Here is an 18,382-nt window from a genome sequence, read left to right as displayed (position 1 = left end):
GCCTCACCCCTGGCAACCAGTGACTATGTTATGGTTGACAAATGTTATGTTCTTGTCAAAATGCCCCAAGTAATTTCGGCTAATTTTCTCCTAACAACACTTTCCATTTTCATGAATCAAGAGACAGATGCCTGTTCTCCTTTGAGGGAGGAAAGGAGAGTAAGAATTTGATTTTTTTTTTTTTTTAATAAAAGGATGGGCAAATCAACTTTTTTGTAAGAGATTTCCTTTGCTAGGATGTACTCTCTTCTCCTGCACTTGATGTCAGCAACACATGAAGGGCTCACGGATGTAAACTTCAGGACCTGATTCCTAAAGGTTCAGATGCCTTGGCCTTGGAATTCGTTCGCCATCCTGAACATGATTTGCCCCCATCACTTCTCTGACCACACTTCCTAGAACTCCCCCTTGCTCACTCTGCTCCAGTCACACTTCTAGAATGTTCTCACCATCTCTCAAACATATATAGCATGCTCCTATCTTTCAATGTCTGCCCTTTCAAGTCTTTCTCTCTGGAAGGTTCTTCCCTGATTACCTGCATGGCTACCTTCCTCACTTCTTGCAGGTTCCTCCTCAGATGTCACCTCCTCAGGGCAGCTTCCTTACCCCTACCCTTCCATTCTCCCCCTCAGAGTTAAAACAGCAGTACCCACCCTCTCTCCATCTGTCTGGCTGTGTCTCTCCCTCTTTCCCCTTTATCCTGCTTAATCATTTCCAAAGAACTTTCCACTTTCAGACGCACTACATGTAGCTTTATTGGTTCATTTGTCTTTCGTCTCTTCCCCACGAGAACGTGAGCCCAGGAGGGAGGAGCGTCGCTTTGGGCATGCTGTGAGCCCAGGGCTGGGGACAGTTCCTAGGACCTAGCAGGGGATGCCTGAGATGGATGGATGCAAGTATTGATAGATGGAAGGAAGGGAGGAAGGGAGGAAAGAAAGAGAGAGAGGGGGAGGGAGGGAGGAAGGGTTGATGGATGGATGGATGGAGATACGTATGGATACAGATGTGTCTCAATATATCTTGACACACATATACATATCGATATCTCTACATATCTGCACCTACATCTTCATCTGTATCTACAATGAGGAACGGCACAGGTTGAGTGTTTAACCACAATGACATATTTGAATGCTCACAGTAACCTTCTAAGAAAAGAAGTACTAAAATTATTCACCTTTGGGGAGCAAACTAAAGCCTAGGAGAAGTCAGATGGGGTGACGCTTAGATCTGACCCCTCCAGAACTGGTTTGTCCAGCTCCAGAACCCCATCTCCTAGCCCCTCCAGCCAACCAATTCTTCTGAAGGTGGGCTGCAGGAAAGAATGAAGACCCTCTCCAGATGCCTTTCCTGGGCAGGGTGAGAAATGGGTCCCATCCAGCATGAGGGACCATCTCCTCGGCCTCGCCTTGGCAGCGTGGGCCGAAGAGGCCGGCCCTCCCTGGGTGAGTCAGCCTGAGCTCCTGGCGTTCCTCCCAGAGCCCAAGAACTGGGCAGAGGGCCAGTCCTTTCCGTGCCAGGGGCCTGCGGACCTCCCCATCCGGGAGCCGGGGACGCAGCCACGTGAGGCCCGAGGCTCAGACCCAACCCTGTCCTCCTGGCTGGCCTGGGCCTCCAGGTCCAGCACCCCCTCCCTTCGGCCCCAGAGCCACGTTGAAATCAGTCCCTTCAGGAGCAGACACACACTTGGTGACATTTAAGGAGTCTGCTGCGGACCAGACGCTCCCAGACACTTTACACTGAAAATGCAGCCGGATGACTCTCAGTGATGGCCCTGCCGGTATCTTCCCATCCCAGGCTCGGCCCAGGCTCTCTGTTCCCAGGGGCCCGCCATCCAGCGCGGTTCTAAGGGGCTGCCAGTTAAGAGTACGTCTTAAAAAGGCCTCTCTGCGGAAGCTGCTAATTTCTCCCACATGGGCCAGGTTATTAAGCCTTTCTTTCAGCAGAGGAGTGCTCTATGGCTTCCTAATTGAGCTGCCACCAATGGGGGTTTACCAGCAGTGAACGCAGCAGCCGCACCGCCTAGAAGAGCAGCTCCCAGCTTTTAAGATCTGCCTTTGATGCATTCAGGGGGCCAGTGGGGGCTTTTGGTCCCAGGGATGGGTGGGGAGGCGGCAAGAGCCATCCTTCCCATTTTGCAGGTGGAAAGCCTGAGTCATGGCTCCTGGGCAAGCCGGCCAAGGGCTCCCAAGCCAGCGAGGCCGGGGCCTGGACGTGGCCATGAGCTCTCGGCAGTGGGCGGGAGGCTGGGCCAGACGGCTGCTCCGTGAATCACTGTGCATTGCTGTGAACACAACTCTGCTATTTCCTGAAGCAAACTCATTGCTTCTCCCTCCACAGCCTCACAGTTTCAAGCAACTAACTGATTCTCCCTTTGCCAAGTCTGCATTTCCTGCTCCTTCCCCTTACTGAAGGAAAACTATCTTTTCTAATGAAAATTTAAAGAGTCCAGTCCGGCTTCCTGTGAGCTCTTATCTGGACTCCAGTCTTGCAACTCGAAGTGTGGGCCGAGCACATCAGCATCAAGGTAAGGGGGGGGCGGTATTATTAGAGGTGCAGAACCTCGTGCCCCACCCAGACCTACTGAACCCACATCTGCAGCTTAACAAGGAATCCAGGTGATTCTTATGAGCTATCAAGTCTGAGAAGAACTGCTTAGTGCTGGCTACACATTAGAATCAGCTGGGGAGTTGAACCAATAATGACCCCCGGGCCCTAATTCTACCATTTCACAGACAGAAAGACAGACGCTCAGAACTCGCTTCACGGAGAGGCAGCTCCTGCCTGGGTGAGGCTGTCGTGTTGGAGGGTCCTCAGTTCTAGCGCAAGTCCCCACCAGGTGATCCTTGCACAGGGCTTCCCAGCTCTAAACCTCACTTTTCCCATCTGAAAAATGGGGCTGTTAGCAGACCCATCTCACAGGCTGTTGTGAGGGTTAAATGGGAGAATTCACAGAAAGTGTACTTGGCTCAGTAAACACCGGCCAGTATGGCGAACGACAGGAAGAGCTGGAGCTCCCTGAGCAGCTGCCCTGTGCTCAGCGCCAGGAACCACTGTTGTCTTGTCTTAGCTATTTCACCAAGTAAGTACGGACCGTGTCCACGTGTTTACACACAGTACTGCTCTCTTCACTGCTGTTCTTGGTGGATCCCGACCCAAAACCCAGCTTTCTTGGCCCTGAATCCCAGCATTTTTCAAAGGGAGCTTCCCGGGTCACCTGCAGCCTAATCACCTGGTTGGGGGAGGTGCTTAATAAAAATGCAGCTTCCCCAGGCCACACCCCCAACCCCCGCCCCCAGCCCCAGAATCTCCTAGAGGAGCCTGGACATTTGCATTTAAACAATCTTTCCAGGTGACTTGTTACACACATTCTGTTTGACAGCCAGGTCTCACACTTAAGACGCCACCTGAGGACGAGAAGACCTCCTCCAGGGGAGGCCCCCCCGCATCCTCAGAGAGCCCAGAGGCAAAGCAAATGAATCCAATTAGCCCCTGAAAGAGGAACTGAAGACAGGCAGACAGCAACCAAAACCACCCTCCTGGGGTCCACTTCCTTCTCCCTCTCTGACGCAGCCTCCAACACCTAGGGCTACTAATTGGGGTGACACGGTCCAGGGCCTATGGGAGGGCTCTCTGCAAGCCCACTGGGCCCCCCAGGCCTGAACCACCACCCGCAGCCGTCCCCACCGAGTCCCATTCGGCTCTTCGACCACTGGAGATTCCAGACCATCCAAACCCCAAACCCGGCAGTGTTCTAACCAAACAGGGGGCCACCAGCTTAAAGCCAAGCCCACGGCCCAGGTCTCACCTGTGGGTGGAGGCTAGACCCTCAGCTCTGGCTTAAGCGTCAAGGTGGCCCTGGAAGCCAGGAGACTACCTCAGGCTTCCCTCCTGCCCCTGGATTCTCGCGCGTCATAAAGTGGCTTGGGGCTCCTATGTTTTATGAGCTCTGAATCAACAGGGCGCTGTTGGTTTAGCCAGTTTGGGTGTTTACTTTCACTAGCAACAGCAGCTGATTGGGAGCAGAGCCGGCGGTAAAGGCTCAGAGAGGGAAATACACACCAGGCGGGGGTCCTCCAGGTCAGCCTGGACAGGGGGCTGCCTGGCCAAGAATGATAGTCTACCCAAGAACCCCAGGAGAGAGGCGGGAGAAGCTGGTCAGGGAAATTTGGTTGTGCAGAGTGGGTAGGTTCTGCTAACAGTGAATAATTACAGCTGCCATAGAGAGTGCCTTGGATTCCAGCACTTTTTATATATGTTTTTGTTTATATTATAAAGCACACACATGAAGAAGCAATTTACGGTCATGGGTCAAAGTAAGGATGCTGCCACGTGAGAGCCTGAGTTCGAAGCCCAGCTCGGTGACATCCAAGCTTTGGGACCTTGGGCAAGTCATTTAATCTCTCTGTGCCTCTGTTTTCTCATCTATAAAATGGGACTCATCATAGGGCCAACCTCAGAGAGCGGTTTGCAGATTAAATGAGCTAATGCACAGGAAGTGTGTGGCGACTCATCGGGGCTCAATGAATGTTATGTTTATTTTTATTGCTAAACTTCATGAGACCACAAGCAGGAATGATTCCCATTTTGGAGGTGAGGGCGCTGAGTCTCCCAAAGGAGAAGTCACATGCCTGAGAGCTCACAGCTACGTAAGGCGGACAGGCAGAACTTGAACACAGACTGTGGGATTCCCCTACCCAGAGGGACCTCTTTTTAGTAAAATGGAGAAGGACCCACTAGGAAAGCCGCCAGCCAGCCCGGACCAGGAGGAGGGCCCCCTTCGGTCTCACTCTGGCCCAAGCTCTGACCACCCCTCATCCCAGCTGCTGTAAACGCTTCCTGTCTGTACATCAGGCCCTGTCCTTGGCTGTGAGCCTGGCCCAGCTGAGCCGGGCCTGGCCCAGAACATGGTGCTGACTCAGGCCTCGCCGGGGAGAGGCCGGGAGCAGGGCCGGCAGACTGGCCCCTCAGGCTCCCTCAGAACCCGCCCTGGCCACTGATGGGTCTTCCCTGGGAAGCGGGACCCTGGGGCAGAGGAACCCAATTCTCCCCGAGTATGGGGTTCACCTCTGGGAGGGACCTGTCAGCATTCACAGCACGGGACTGGGGCGCGGTGTCTGCAAATGCAGGGGGTCCGCAGTGCATGAGACCACCTGCCCGTTCTGACCTCAGGGGGTCTCAGCTTCCCCATACGGAAAAAGGAGCACAAACAACGGCCCTGAAAGACTGGTACCTCTCGTCCAATCCCCACAGTGCTGGGTCCATAGGAGGGGCTCTTATTCTTCTCCATTCCAACACATTAACAAGGAGCCCCCGCAGAATATTCCCACATATCTCCAGTAACCAAGACCCTTACAGGGGGCTCCATGAACCTCCATTTGACTAATGAGCTCCCTGGTCACTGGCGGACCCAGGCAGCCCAGACAGAGAAAAGGACATGGGTTTTTAACCCCCAGTTCTTGCCCCTTCCCTCGCCAGCCACGTGACTCTCAGATCAGTCAGCCCTTCTGAACCTCAGCCCGCTAGATATAAGCTCAGAGTCTCTGAGTCTTCCCAGGCTACGATGAGGGTAGAAACAAGTTAATAGATGTGACAGCTGGGGGCAGGTGGCAGCTCTTCAATAAAGGGGAGTTTTGCCTCCCCAGCCCCGCCAAACTAGCTCAGTAAAAGGCCATAATCGCAGGGTCAGGTAACCATATCAATCAGTGGAGAAGCCACCCCAATCCTGGGCTCCCCAAAAACCCAGCTTTCCTGTAATCACCACGCAGCCAACCCACAGCACCAGACAGATAATCATCTAAGCTCCTCTCAGCAGCAGGGCTTGCGGCTAGCTGCCAGCTCACCTGAAACAATTAGTGTTTGTTAAACTCCCACACCTACTGCTGCCTGGGCTGTGGGCTCTCGGCAGTGACAGAGTGGCAACCAGAGGTATGTCACGTCTGCCTTGCAGAGCTACAGGGAGGGCTGCAAGTGGGAAAATATGAGACATACCAGAAGAGAGGCATTGGGGTTATTCTACTGTACTGAGATAGGTACTACTACCATCCCCATTTTACAGATGAGACAACTGAGGCACAGAGTGCTAAGTAACTTCCCCGGGACTAAACAGCTAGTAAGTGGCAGAGGCAGGATGTGAACCCAGACCCACAGTCCTAACCATCACCCTAACCCTGCTTCCTCCCAACATGTTGGTTTTCTGATGTTTCTGAATGTGATCCCTTAGTCATCGCTTAAAAGCCACCTTAGAGAGCCGGGGCAGCCAAAGGCCTGGCCTACCTGCCCTCTGCCCAAATTTCACCCAAGATTTACTGCTACAGGGTCTCGAGGGAGACAGTCCACTGCAGAGTGGTGGGAGGGTGGCCACAGTTCCCTAAGGGTCGCTGATCTGGTCTCCAGTTTATATGAGATGACGTCACCCTTTGGCGTTCTGGCCCAAATTAGTCTGTCACTCGTGATGTAGCTCAACCTTGGTGTCCTGGGATCCAGCAGGACATGGTCGTCACAGTTGGCTTGGTCCCTTACTAGCTGTGTGACCACAGGCAATTAGTTTAACCTCTCTGTGCTTCAGTTTTCCCATCTATAAAATTGGAACAGATGCTGAGTTCCTGGTGTCCTCCCAATGATTTAGCAGCAACAGAGAAAGTGCTCGACATACAGTAGGTGACTGATAATAGTTCCTTGTCCTTTACCTCTTCCCCTTCATGTCCCCCTCACGTCCTACCTCTTCCTTCATTTGGTCTTCAAGTATTTATTAGCATCTACTCTGTGCCAGGCACTGTGCTAAACAAGTTTTAAAATATAAATCACATCATGCCAGTCCCTTATGTAGAACTCAAGGCTTCCCGTTTCACTTAGAATAAAATCCAAAGTCCCCTGCTTCCTCTCAGACCTCACCTCCTACACCTCTCCCTACCCGTCACTCCACACTGCCTCCCCGGCTGCCTTTCTGTTCCCTGACGATGGCAAGCTTATCCCTGCCTTAGGGCTTTGCACCTGCTCTACCCTCCAGCTGGGCCATGCTCCCCCGTCACTCAGGTCCAGGTTAACAAGCCACCTGTTCAGAGAGGTCTTCCCTGGTCAGAATGACTAAGGTTGCTGCTCCCCCACCCCCAAGCCACTAACACATGATCTTTGTTATTTTCACCATGACAGTTAGCTCTGTTTGAAATGATGTCTCTGCCTGCTTGCTGACTGTGGGTTTTCCCCACTAGAATGTGGCCTCCATGATGGCCATGACTCTGGTTTGGTCACCGCTGCATCCCCAGTTCCTAGTACTATATGATGCACTCCAAATATATTTTTAATTAAAAGAATAATGTTAAGGGGCCTATAAGAATCATGTGGGTCGTTTTGGCTTCTGGAAGGAGCAGATGGGCAAGAGAGCATCTCTGATTTATGAAATAAAGCAAAATCAATTTGCCTGTCTGATCTCACTAATTCTAAGGATTTCCATACAGCACTGCTGTGTGATCCCCCATCTTCCACGTCAGACTTAGGAGCGTGTAGTGGAGGAGTAAAGGGGAGGTGGTGAGGGAGGCAACAGTCTTCGGTTGTCTAAGCTCTCACTTTCAGAAAAAGGCATACGAAACGACTGAATTTCCATACGGAAAACAACGCAACTGGACCCTATCTCACACCATACACAAAAATTAACCTGATATGGTTTGTATCCCTAAACCTAAAAGCCAGAATCAAAAACCTTCTAGAAGAAAACAGAAGAGAAGATGTCTGCTACCTTCAGATAGGTGGCGATTTCTTGGGAGAATATAACGAGTAATAATCCCAAAAGAAAAGAAAAGAATATACTAGACTTCATCAAAATAAAATATTGATGCTCTTAATAAGACACAAAAAAGAAAAAGAAAAAGAAAAGAAATAGGCAAGCCACAGACCGGGGCAAAATATTCATAATACATAAATCTGACAACAGGTTCATACCCAGTGCAAAAGGAACTACTGTATATTAACAATAAAAATATGAGTCACCCAATAAAAAATGGGCAAAAGCTCTGAACAAACACTTCACCAAAGAAGACACAGGACAGCCAATAAGCACACAGATTAGGGCTCAGCGTCATTAGTCTTTAGGGAAATGCAAATTATGGGTTATGCACAATGAGATACCATTTTACTCACTGTAATGGCTACAATTAGAAAGACTGGCAAAGCCAAATATTAGTGAGCAGGTGGAATTCTCAGACACTCTTGTACAGAGTGTAAAACGATTTGGAAAATACATAAATTGGAACATATGGGTTTTTTTCCCCGTGACCCAGCAATTCCATTACCGGGTATTTACCCAAAAGAAATGAAAGCATCCGTCCACAAAGGCCTTGAAGGGGAATGTTCATAGCAGCCTTATTCATGATCCCCAAACCCCAGAAACAACCCAAATGTCTATCAGTGGTAAATAAACAATCGTTATATTCATACAATTGAATACTGTTCAGCAATAAAAAAAAAAAAAAAGAATGAACCAGCAAATCACGCAGTGACAGTGACGGATCTCAAAAACATCATGCTATAAGTAAAACAAACCAGACAGTACTATACGGTACTATTCCATTACATGAAGTTCTAGAATGGGGAAAGCGCATCTATGGTTACAGAAATCAGAACAGTGCTTGCCTGTGTATGGGGCTGGGGAGGGGGCACTGGCTGAGGGGTAGAAGGAAACTTTCAGGAACGAAGGAAAACGCCCTGTATCTTGTTTGGAGTGGTGGTCACACTGGTGTATACGATTGTCAAAACCACTGAACAGGAGATTTACGGTCTGTGCAATTTAGTGTATCTTAATTATACCTTGGTAAAACACAATTATGTCATGAAAAGGGAGAGACTGAAAACACCACGTGAGAAAAGCCATTTTCTAGTCCACACCTCATACCCATGCCCCCAGTTCCTGCAAAACGAGCAAAGTGAATTTACACTCTGTGCTCTGAGCGGGCAGGGCCCGGGGGGAAATTGCTTTAGGTGTTTCCTGAAATGTGATGAGCAGAGAGGCCCCTTTGCAGGGCAAGGAGAAAACCCAAGGAAAGTTCTCACGAGAGAAGGCATCTGCCCCTGGGGACACATCCACTCTGTCTCATGGCTGCCTCTCTCTCCTGCTGGGCAGCCTGGGGACACTGTTTTCACACTTTCATTTTTTTCAACAAACATTCTAGAGACAGTTGCTATGGGCCAGGCCCTGGCTAACACCCACTGGTCCCTAACCTTACCTAAGAGAGATTGATAAGTAAATTGGGTGTCAGTGCACAGAGAGGGGACCCTATACCCTGTGGGGTGAGGGCAAGCTTCCTCCTCGAGGGGCCATCTAAACTGGGGCCTTGGATAAGGAGAGGTTAACTAAGCAACAGAAGGATGCGGGAACCCCACCTCCCAGCAGTAGGTCTCTAACTTTGCCGCATGTCAGAATCACTAGGCATCTCTGAAAGTCTCCGGGTTCAGGGCTCAACGCAGACCAACTGAATCAGAGTTTCTGGGGTGGGATTCAGGCATCCTATTTTTTCTTAGAAGTCCCCAGGTGATTCCAACAGGCAGCTAAGATTGCTCTGGATGGAGGTGACAGCATAGGCAGAAGCCTAGGCGCCAGAGGAAGATGCCCGTGCATTTGGGAATTGCGGAGCAGAGAGAAGAGTGAAGCCGAGAAATGCAGCTGAGGAGGTGTCGTGGGTTGAACTGAGCGCCATCAGGACTTCCTGCCCACCCAGAACCTCAGAATGTGACCTCATTTGGAAACAGGGTCTTCAATGATGTGAATAAGGATGAAGATGAAATCATCCTGGATTGCGGGGTCCTAAACCCCATGAGAGTGTCCTTAGGAGAGAGAAAAAAGGGCACACAGAGAAGGCCACGTGAAGATGGAGGTAGAGATTGGAGTGATGTGTCTACAAGCCAAGGAACGCTGGTGATCGCCGGCCACCACCGGAGGAGAGGGGCCTGGAACAGACTCTCCCTCCCTCAGAGCCTCCAAGAAGGAACCAGTCCTGATGACACCTTGATTTAGGGCTTCTGGCTTTCAGATCTGTGGGAGAATCAATTTCTGTGGCTGGAAGGCTCCCAGGTGGTGGTAATTGTCTTCGCCAGCCCTGGGAACTCGCACAAGAGGGAAGCAAGGGTTCCACCACCACAAGGGAACTTGGAGTTGAAGCTGAGAGCTCTCAGGAACCCAGGGGGTAAGGCGAACTGTCCCATTCCAAGGGTCCCAGACGAGGAAAGGCTGCCCACAGCTGGGACCGTGTGCAGGGTCTCTGTTGGGCAAGACAAGGGTGTTGCCTTCTGAGCTCTTCCACGTTCTCCTCCAAGTGGGAGGAGGGTGGGGCAGCCTCCAGAGCTTGGGAGACCAGAGAAGGTTCGAAAGAGTCTCTGCTGAGAATAGGGGAGGGAACTCAAAGGACCTCCCTGGCAACACTGAAGGTCCGCTGGAAACAGAAAGCTAGAAACATGGGGTGTCCCTCTGTGCACAGGTGAGATGTGCCCTTGGGCACACAGGCCTATAATAAATAGAAGAGATCTGCCTTTCTAGCAAGTAACTCCACTTTCCAAAGAGTGGCCTCCAGTAGCTTGTTCCAGACTTTTCTACTAGATTCTGAGAACTCAACCTTGATCCCTGAGACGTCACGTAAAAGACATCTCCAAAGTAAATAAGTTAGCCTTGCAAATGAGCACCAGCCCACTGAGTGTTTTTCTTACCAACCTACCTTCCCCAAGGGGTGGACATGAAGTCAATTAGTCAACACATATTTACTGTACACATACTGTGTTGATACATGTCACAGACTAACTTGTCAACAAATACTGAATATCTCCCTAAGGATCAAACAGTCATTCAATTAGTCCATAAATGCTGATGGAACTGCCAGACAGAACAAAGAAGGAGATAAAAATGACAGAAGGCTCTGCCTTCCCTCCGCGAGAGGGAGAGTGGCCCGTCGGTAGCTCCACTTGGTATTGCCAGAGAGGCTGCTGGTGCCGAAACCAAAAGAAGCTATTTCACAGAACTAGAAAGTTGGAGACTCTGCCTCTGCTCCCTACCGAGTAAATGAGTAAATCACCTTAACAAGAAATCACCTTACCAAGAAAGTCTCAGTTTCCTTATCTGTCAAAGCACAGTAGTTCAATCGGCCAAACACGTCTTTGTAAGAATAGGAAAGCAAAAAACTGCTATGTTCAAAGTTCACGCAACTTTTAACACCCTGAGGATCTTGCTGGAGGTGCGTGCAACCAGTGATGACCCTTAAAGTCTCAGATTGACAGGAGATAGAATGACTTGAAGGACCCAAAGATGGAGAGAACAGGAGCTCCTATCAACGGTCCCTCCTGAGGCCTCCTGACCTCCACCTTGCTACAAACCACAGCCCCATCCTGGAGACTGAGTCATTTGCCAGAAAGGCAAGACCTTATCTTCTCAAAATCCCCCAAATCACTGAGGAAGAGCCTGAGTTTCCTTCCCCAAATGTCTTGAGATGTTCAAAACCAAGACCAGGGTGGGGCAGTCACCACGACTAGCACTTGGGGGACAGGGGTGGGGTCTGCTGGGCAGAGGAGGGGAATTCCTCCACTGTTTCTGTGATGATGTTTTTCAAACGCTTGTTTTCCTCTGTTGTCTGCTGTTGGGTCTTTCTCCTCTAACTTCAGAGCACAAACTCACCACCACATTCAGCCTGGTCCCCCATCCTGGCTCACCAGCCTGGAAGAGATCACAGGCCTCCTTCATCCTTTTCCAAAGACCAATCAAGACCAAGTTCTGGTTTCTCTACCAAAGAGGGTCCGCCCTCTCTTCTTGCTGGCTGAAGGCCAGTCTTCCTCAATGCTTTCTGCATAAAATATTCATACTTTCCCTTTCCTAATTAGTGTCTAATTAAGACTACCTCTGATGAAACCAAGCCACGTGCAGTTCTCAGCTGACCTACAGAGTATTTTGACTTTGTTGTCGCTTTTCTTGAAAATCAGGAGATTATTGGTTTATCTTAAAAACAAAATCAGGGGCTTCCCTGGTGGCGCAGTGGTTGAGAGTCCGCCTGCCGATGCAGGGGACGTGGGTTCGTGCCCCGGTCCGGGAAGATCTCACATGCCGCAGAGCGGCTGGGCCCGTGAGCCGTGGCCGCTGAGCCTGCGCGTCCGGAGCCTGTGCTCCGCAACGGGAGAGGTCACAGCAGTGAGAGGCCCACGTACCGCAAAAAAAAAAAAAAAAAAATCAGATTTGGCCACACTGAGTCGACACTCCCACATGGAAACACTGGCTGGATGTGGGTAACAGCAACCCATTTAGGTGGGGAATGTGCCACCCTGGCCCCCAGTCTCTACCACTACTACCCACCCAACCCACTCCACTCACGTCCACGACCTCCCTCGTCTCTGCAGGCAGCTGATTCTGTGACACCTAATTATGGTAAAATGTCCAGTAAAAAGGGGGGAAAAAAACCCTGAAACATAATTGAATATGGAACATTATTGTAAGAGCACAAAAATATTCTTAGAAGAACGAGACTTTTTAAAACTAATAAAAACAGCTTTTGTTTCTGGAACAATGCTTACTTCTTTCTTTATGCTTTTAAAAATGACTTCTCAACTCTCAAAAGCTGAGCAGACAATAAGCTTTGTCACATCTAACTACAAAATCCAACAACAAACTTGCCCAAAGTACCTAAGAATGATCTCAAAGTGATTTCTTCTCTTGAAGCCTAATGTAGCTGGGCCAGGTCTCTCTGCTCAGAGACCTTCCGAACAGCAGATCTTGGCCACTCTGTACTGGATTCTGAAAACCTTCTGCATCTTTGTGTGGGTTAGCTTACACCAGACTGTAAGCTCACTGACGACAGAGAAAACATCTTGCTCATCTGCAGGCCCCCAGCACAGCACCAGACACTGAGCAGATTCTCAGTAAACGCCCAGGGATGGGCTGAGGGTGATGGGCTGTGCTGAGGGCGATGGGACGTGTGGCTCCCGCATGCCAAAGCTCCTGCTCAAATCCCAGCCCTGCTGAGACACGTTACACTGCCCCTCACCTCCCTCCCTCCTCTTCTCTAAAATGGGCATCGTGACACCAGCCATTGCCCAGGACTGCTGTGAGTATTTAAAGAGTACGACACACTGAGCACTTAGCCTAGTGACCAGTGGAGTCACAGTGCGGTAAGCGAGAGCCACTGGGATACTATTATTATTCTACTGAAAGAAGAGAAGAGGAAAAAGGGACTTCCCTGGTGGCACAGTTGATGGGACTCCGCGCTCCCAATGCAAGGGGCCCGGGTTCGATCCCTGGTCAGGACACTAGATCCCACATGCATGCCGCAACTGGGAGTTCGCATGCCACAACTAAGGAGCCCGCCTGCCGCAACTAAGACCCACGCAACCAAACAAATAAATCTAAAAAAAAAAAAGGGGGCACTAAGTACAGTGAACTCACTCCAACTGCATCTACCCTTTTTGAGACCAGCACAACACTTATACATTTCAAATCTTCTAAACTAAGCTGTAGGCTACTTATCAGCCATCATTAGTTTTGACAGTAAACCCTCCACACGTAAAGAGAAGCAGAGAGAAACCCTGAAATGTGCTCTGTCTCTGGCCCCTTTGGTCATCTTGGGCCACTGCTGACCCCTGCGGGTCACACATTCTTGCTGGGGACCTTGCCCAGGCTACACCGCCCAGGGTCACATACACTGCACTTGCCAAAAACCGACCCTGCCCAGAACCCAACTTACAGCACTCGATGGGGTTAGATGCTATCTGCAAGGAGACGATCCTTCCGCTGGACTCTGGAATGTGCACCCGGAACACCAGCCTCACCCGCGTGTTCTTCCTCCCGATGTCCGTCTCGCCCTTCCGCAGCTCGATGTCCGCGTTCCGAAGCTTCAGGATCCCCGCACAGTCAATGCTGCCGGAAAGTCAAGAACCCCACTGACAACTGACCATCTCGGGGAGCAGGAAAGGTCACCCGCAAGGGGGGCGGGGGACTGCAATACACGGATACATTTTTCAGCCAGGAATTTAAACCAAAATGGGGGTAAAACGCAAAGTAATTAGCAAAATCCCCCAGTGGAAATTACCTCTCTAGGGAGATTCTGCATGCTTACTTTTCTACTCTCAAAAGTACCTGAAAAACTCAAAGACGCAACTGGGAAAAATTGATTATGGACTATGCAATAGTAAGAGTAGTCATATGGACATTAAATACCTTGATTTGATAAATGTACTGTGGTCCCGTAAGAGAGCATGCTTGTTCTTAGGAAATGCATGCTTAAGCATTTAAAAGTAAAAAGGCATGATGTCTGCAACTAACTCGCGACCGGTTCAGGAAAAAATAAAGAGAGGGGGAGAAAAACAGTAATAAAGCAAATGTGGAAAATGTTAACAACTGGTAAATCTGAGCGAACAGTGTAACAGGCGTTCTTTGTACAATTCTCGCAGTTTTCATGTTTGAGATTATTCTCTAATGAAGTTTTTTAAACTCCGACACACGGGTGCAATGTTTCCCACAGTTTAGCCATATGCATATCCGCTCTGTGAGGTTAGGCCTATCTGCATAGTTGTTTAATAATTTTAAGTCAAACAAATTTATAAATGTAAATAAATTTAGCCTCATCCCAAGCAACATAAACCAAAGATGCATATGTATTCTTCGTCTCAATACACATGAAAAACATGTAGGTCTAGAACTTTTAAAATGGAGACTTTTAAAACAGAAACCTCTGTGGGTCCTTCACAAATTGGGAACCACTGTCTACGGTTGCTTCCATCAACTCCATCCTCCTCCCAAATCCCCGCCACTTGGCCCCATCACTTCCCCATGAAGACCCACTGCCCTCAGCCCCCAGCCCTTACGTTGCCCTCATGTTGTTTTTTGGCTCCAGTGGAATCTCCAGGACTTTGGTGTTGCCCACGATCTTCTCGTAGCTGGTGGTGGTGACGGTTTTCCCCGTGATCCGGTGTACCTGGTAGAAGGCATGGGGCTTAAGGATCCGCTCGTCGGCCGTCCCAATGAAGATCTGAAGCCCCAGCGGCTTGTTTTCCATGTAGCCATGGAGCTGAGGGGGAGAAAACAAAACCAAATTATTACAGCACCATTAACATACAGGGTATGGTGGCTACAGTCCAACAAACAAAAACATCAAAGAAGCTCATGAGCAGCAGAAAGAACACAGAATTGCTGCAATGTCTAGAGCCATGGAGAATTGGAAGCAACTTGCATGTCCAGCCAGAGGGGGCTGCTTGGATAAATTATAGGGATCCTCTTTAAAATGGAATATTAAGCAGCCCTGAGAAAGACTGTGATAGAGCAGAATTGCATTTATGGAGAAACAGCCAGAAACTGTGCTTAATTGGTGACCGGGGGTCAGGGGGTGGCAGTGAGAAGAGAAAATAAGTGGAAACGATAAATCAGAGCTCTTGACAATGGGTTGCCTAGAAAGAAGGAACTTTCAGTTTTTATATGACTATATTCCAATTAACAAGTTAGATTTTATCATTTTAAAAAAGAAAGAGCAAGACAAAAGTACCGTCATCTAAACTGATAGAAAATTAAAGACTGGAAGAAAATATGTGTAATGTATAACATGCAAAGGATTAATAGATACAATATATAAAGAGTGCCTACAAGTGAATAAGTAAAGGACAAGATTCCTGGCCATCCTATTGAAAATCGAGTCCTACCCCCATGGCTGTCCCTAGCTCCTTTCCCTTCTTTTTCATCCCATAAAATATACTATATATTTTCTCAATTCCTTTTGCTTGGGTCTTTCTTCTACAACTAGACTATCACCTCATTGAGGGCAGGGACGTCTATTTATTTAACTTGCCACAGAATCCCTAGCACCTAGAATAATGCTTGGCACACAGTAGGCATTCTAGTACATATCTGCTGAATGAATCAATAATGAATTTTTCAACAGAAAATTGGACAAGAGATTTGAACAGGCAATTCACAGAAAAACAAATGACCATTAGCATAGAAAAGATGTTCAACTTGCCTTGTAAACAGGAAAATACAAATTAAACAACTATGAGATATCATTTTTTGCCCATTAGATGGGCACCCATGTAGATATTTGATCATATCAAGTGTTTTGGAGGCTGTGAGGACACAGACACTCTCCCATAGCTGATAGGAACATAAACTGGTATAACTATTTTTGGAGTAGCAGTTATTAATATTAAAAATACATATTCCCTATGACCTAATAAATCCACTTCTCAGTATGGACCCCAGATGAAATGCTGTGCATGCAGGAGATATGCACAAAAATGTTTACTAACACGAAGAGAAAAATGAACAATTAGTTTCATCCATCAGGCTTATGAGTAATACATGTCCAGGCTATGAAAGACTACAACAGTTAAAAAACCAGTATGGTAAAGATCTGTGAACTTCACCCGGAAGATCTAAGACATACTATTAAAAAAGAAAAGCAATTCGTAAAAAAAAACATGGATAGCAGGATACAACTTATTTTTTTTAATGCTGAATGTTTTGATCCATTCATTTATACTCATGTAAATGCAATAGGAAAAGGTGTGGAAGGATGCGCTCCAGACTGACCACACCATGACCACTTCTAGGGATGCAGGAGATCAAGGTTGAGAAGGTGATCAAAGAGGAATTTAACTTCATCCACAAAGTTACAGGCAGAAGAGCTGCCTGGAAACTTGTGGAATTTAACATTGGTTTTGAAAATTATACATAAGAAAAGAAAAACGGATGCTGAGCTAAGAGTTAGAAGGTGGGTTCCTGTCTTGCCACTCCCCAGCTGAGAAATGCTGGGCAAATCATGTAATCCTTCTGCACCTCTGCTCCTTCCTCTGCAAACTGGGCGGAAGCGGGGTTATGACAAGTGACAACTCACTGAGACCCCACCCTTCCACAGAGTTCTACAAAATTTCAGTAGGATCTCCAGTCAAATGCCCAGAACCAAAGGCTCCAGGGCAATACATAATCACACATGGTCTAGAACTGCAGTGTCCAGTATAGCAAAAGCAATACAAAAATTTAATTGAAAGGTCAGTTTCTCAGTCACACGAGCCGCACCTTCCAAGCGCTCAATGGCCACAAATGGCTGGTGCCATAATGAACGGCACAGATACAGGACGTTTCCATCATTGAGAAAAGGTCTTTCAGACGATGCTGGTCCAGAAAGATGGTGTTCTCTTGTGCCCCTCTAAACACTGGACCAAGAGGCGAGCTAAGGGTGGAGCAGAGCCAGATGGCAACCTTCTTCATAACCTGCCAGGCTGATACCTACAACATTTACATAAGCGTCTGATACACACCGGAGAGGCACCCTGGGGCAAAGGTGGAAGTGAAGTCAGTCTGTTATCTTTCTCCCCCATGCAAACTGAAGAACAGGTACTGTTCTTGAGAAAAATCAAAGGAGGAAGGGCAGCTTCGAGGACAGATTCTGTTTTTGTTGTTCTTGCTTTGCATTTGGACCCAAGATAAATATCTTTCCTCACCTCCTGTCCTGGATTTATCAGGAGGTGGTAAACACGGCATCACTCAGAATCAAGGAGGAGAGCAGGTAGGATAGAGAGTGACCCTAATGGTCTGAGGTTCCTTCCTCCTTCCCGGGATCTAAGAGCAGAAATTGCAGGCTGCATGTACTCAGGGTAAACAGCCAGAGAACACCTGGGGATAAAATCCGTCACATCCCAAAGGAGTCCAGCCACCTCTAGTCCCCTCCCCTGATGGTACACTAGTCCAAGCCACTACTGCCTCTCCCTGGAGTGACCACCACTGCTCCCTAACTGACCTCTTGCTGGTCTTTAACAGAATAGCCCTCTGATCTTTAAAAAATGCAAAGCAGACCCAGACGTTCCCCTGCTTACAACCCTCCGAAGACTTCCTGTGGCCGGCGAATAAAATCCAAACTTGGTACCATGGTCTATGAGGCTTCCAACAGCCCAGCCTCTGTCTTCCAGCCCTTCCACCCCACTAGGCTCCTGCCAGCAGCAGCCATCCTTCTGTTCCCTGAGCACACCAAGCTCTCTCCGACCTCAGGGCCTTTGCACAGCCATCTTCTCTGCTGGCATACTCTTCCACTGGTACATTTAGCTCTCAGATCTTCAGGTCTTTCCCAAACCACATTAGTTACATACACCCAGTGCTGGAGCCAGCTATTCCACCCTTGCAGTTGCTTAAATTTTCAGGAATTTTAAGAGCCATTAGACATTACTTTGATAGCCTGAAATTAGCTACGATGAGAATATTTACACCACAAAAAGTGCTAAATGCTACAAATCGGGGCTCTTTTTTTCTAGAGAAGTACATGTTAAACATTCACTGACACACCACAGGAATAGTTACTTCGTTACCATCTGGAATTTTCTTGTTAGTTGTTAATTTGCTTAGTATCTCTCTTTTCCACTTGAACAGGAAGTCCATGGTAGG

General features: G+C 48.5%; 1 protein-coding gene across 1 annotated transcript in view; it reads right to left on the bottom strand.

The window, feature by feature from the left end:
• The window catches only part of NFATC2 (nuclear factor of activated T cells 2), a 142,721-nt gene that overhangs the window by 64,310 nt on the left and 60,029 nt on the right, over positions 1 to 18,382 (bottom strand). The window contains exons 4-5 of the mRNA XM_060123533.1: positions 14,824 to 15,026; positions 13,704 to 13,876 (exon numbers count right to left, since the gene is read on the bottom strand). Of these exons, the coding sequence (XP_059979516.1) occupies positions 13,704 to 13,876; positions 14,824 to 15,026 (376 nt within the window). The remainder of the gene's footprint in view (positions 1 to 13,703; positions 13,877 to 14,823; positions 15,027 to 18,382) is intronic.

The sequence above is a fragment of the Lagenorhynchus albirostris genome, chromosome 15 (assembly GCF_949774975.1).
Source record: "Lagenorhynchus albirostris chromosome 15, mLagAlb1.1, whole genome shotgun sequence".
Classification (NCBI taxonomy): Eukaryota; Metazoa; Chordata; class Mammalia; order Artiodactyla; family Delphinidae; genus Lagenorhynchus; species Lagenorhynchus albirostris.
Note: the sequence above shows the minus strand (reverse complement) of the source record. Positions and strands in the feature narration are given on the sequence as shown.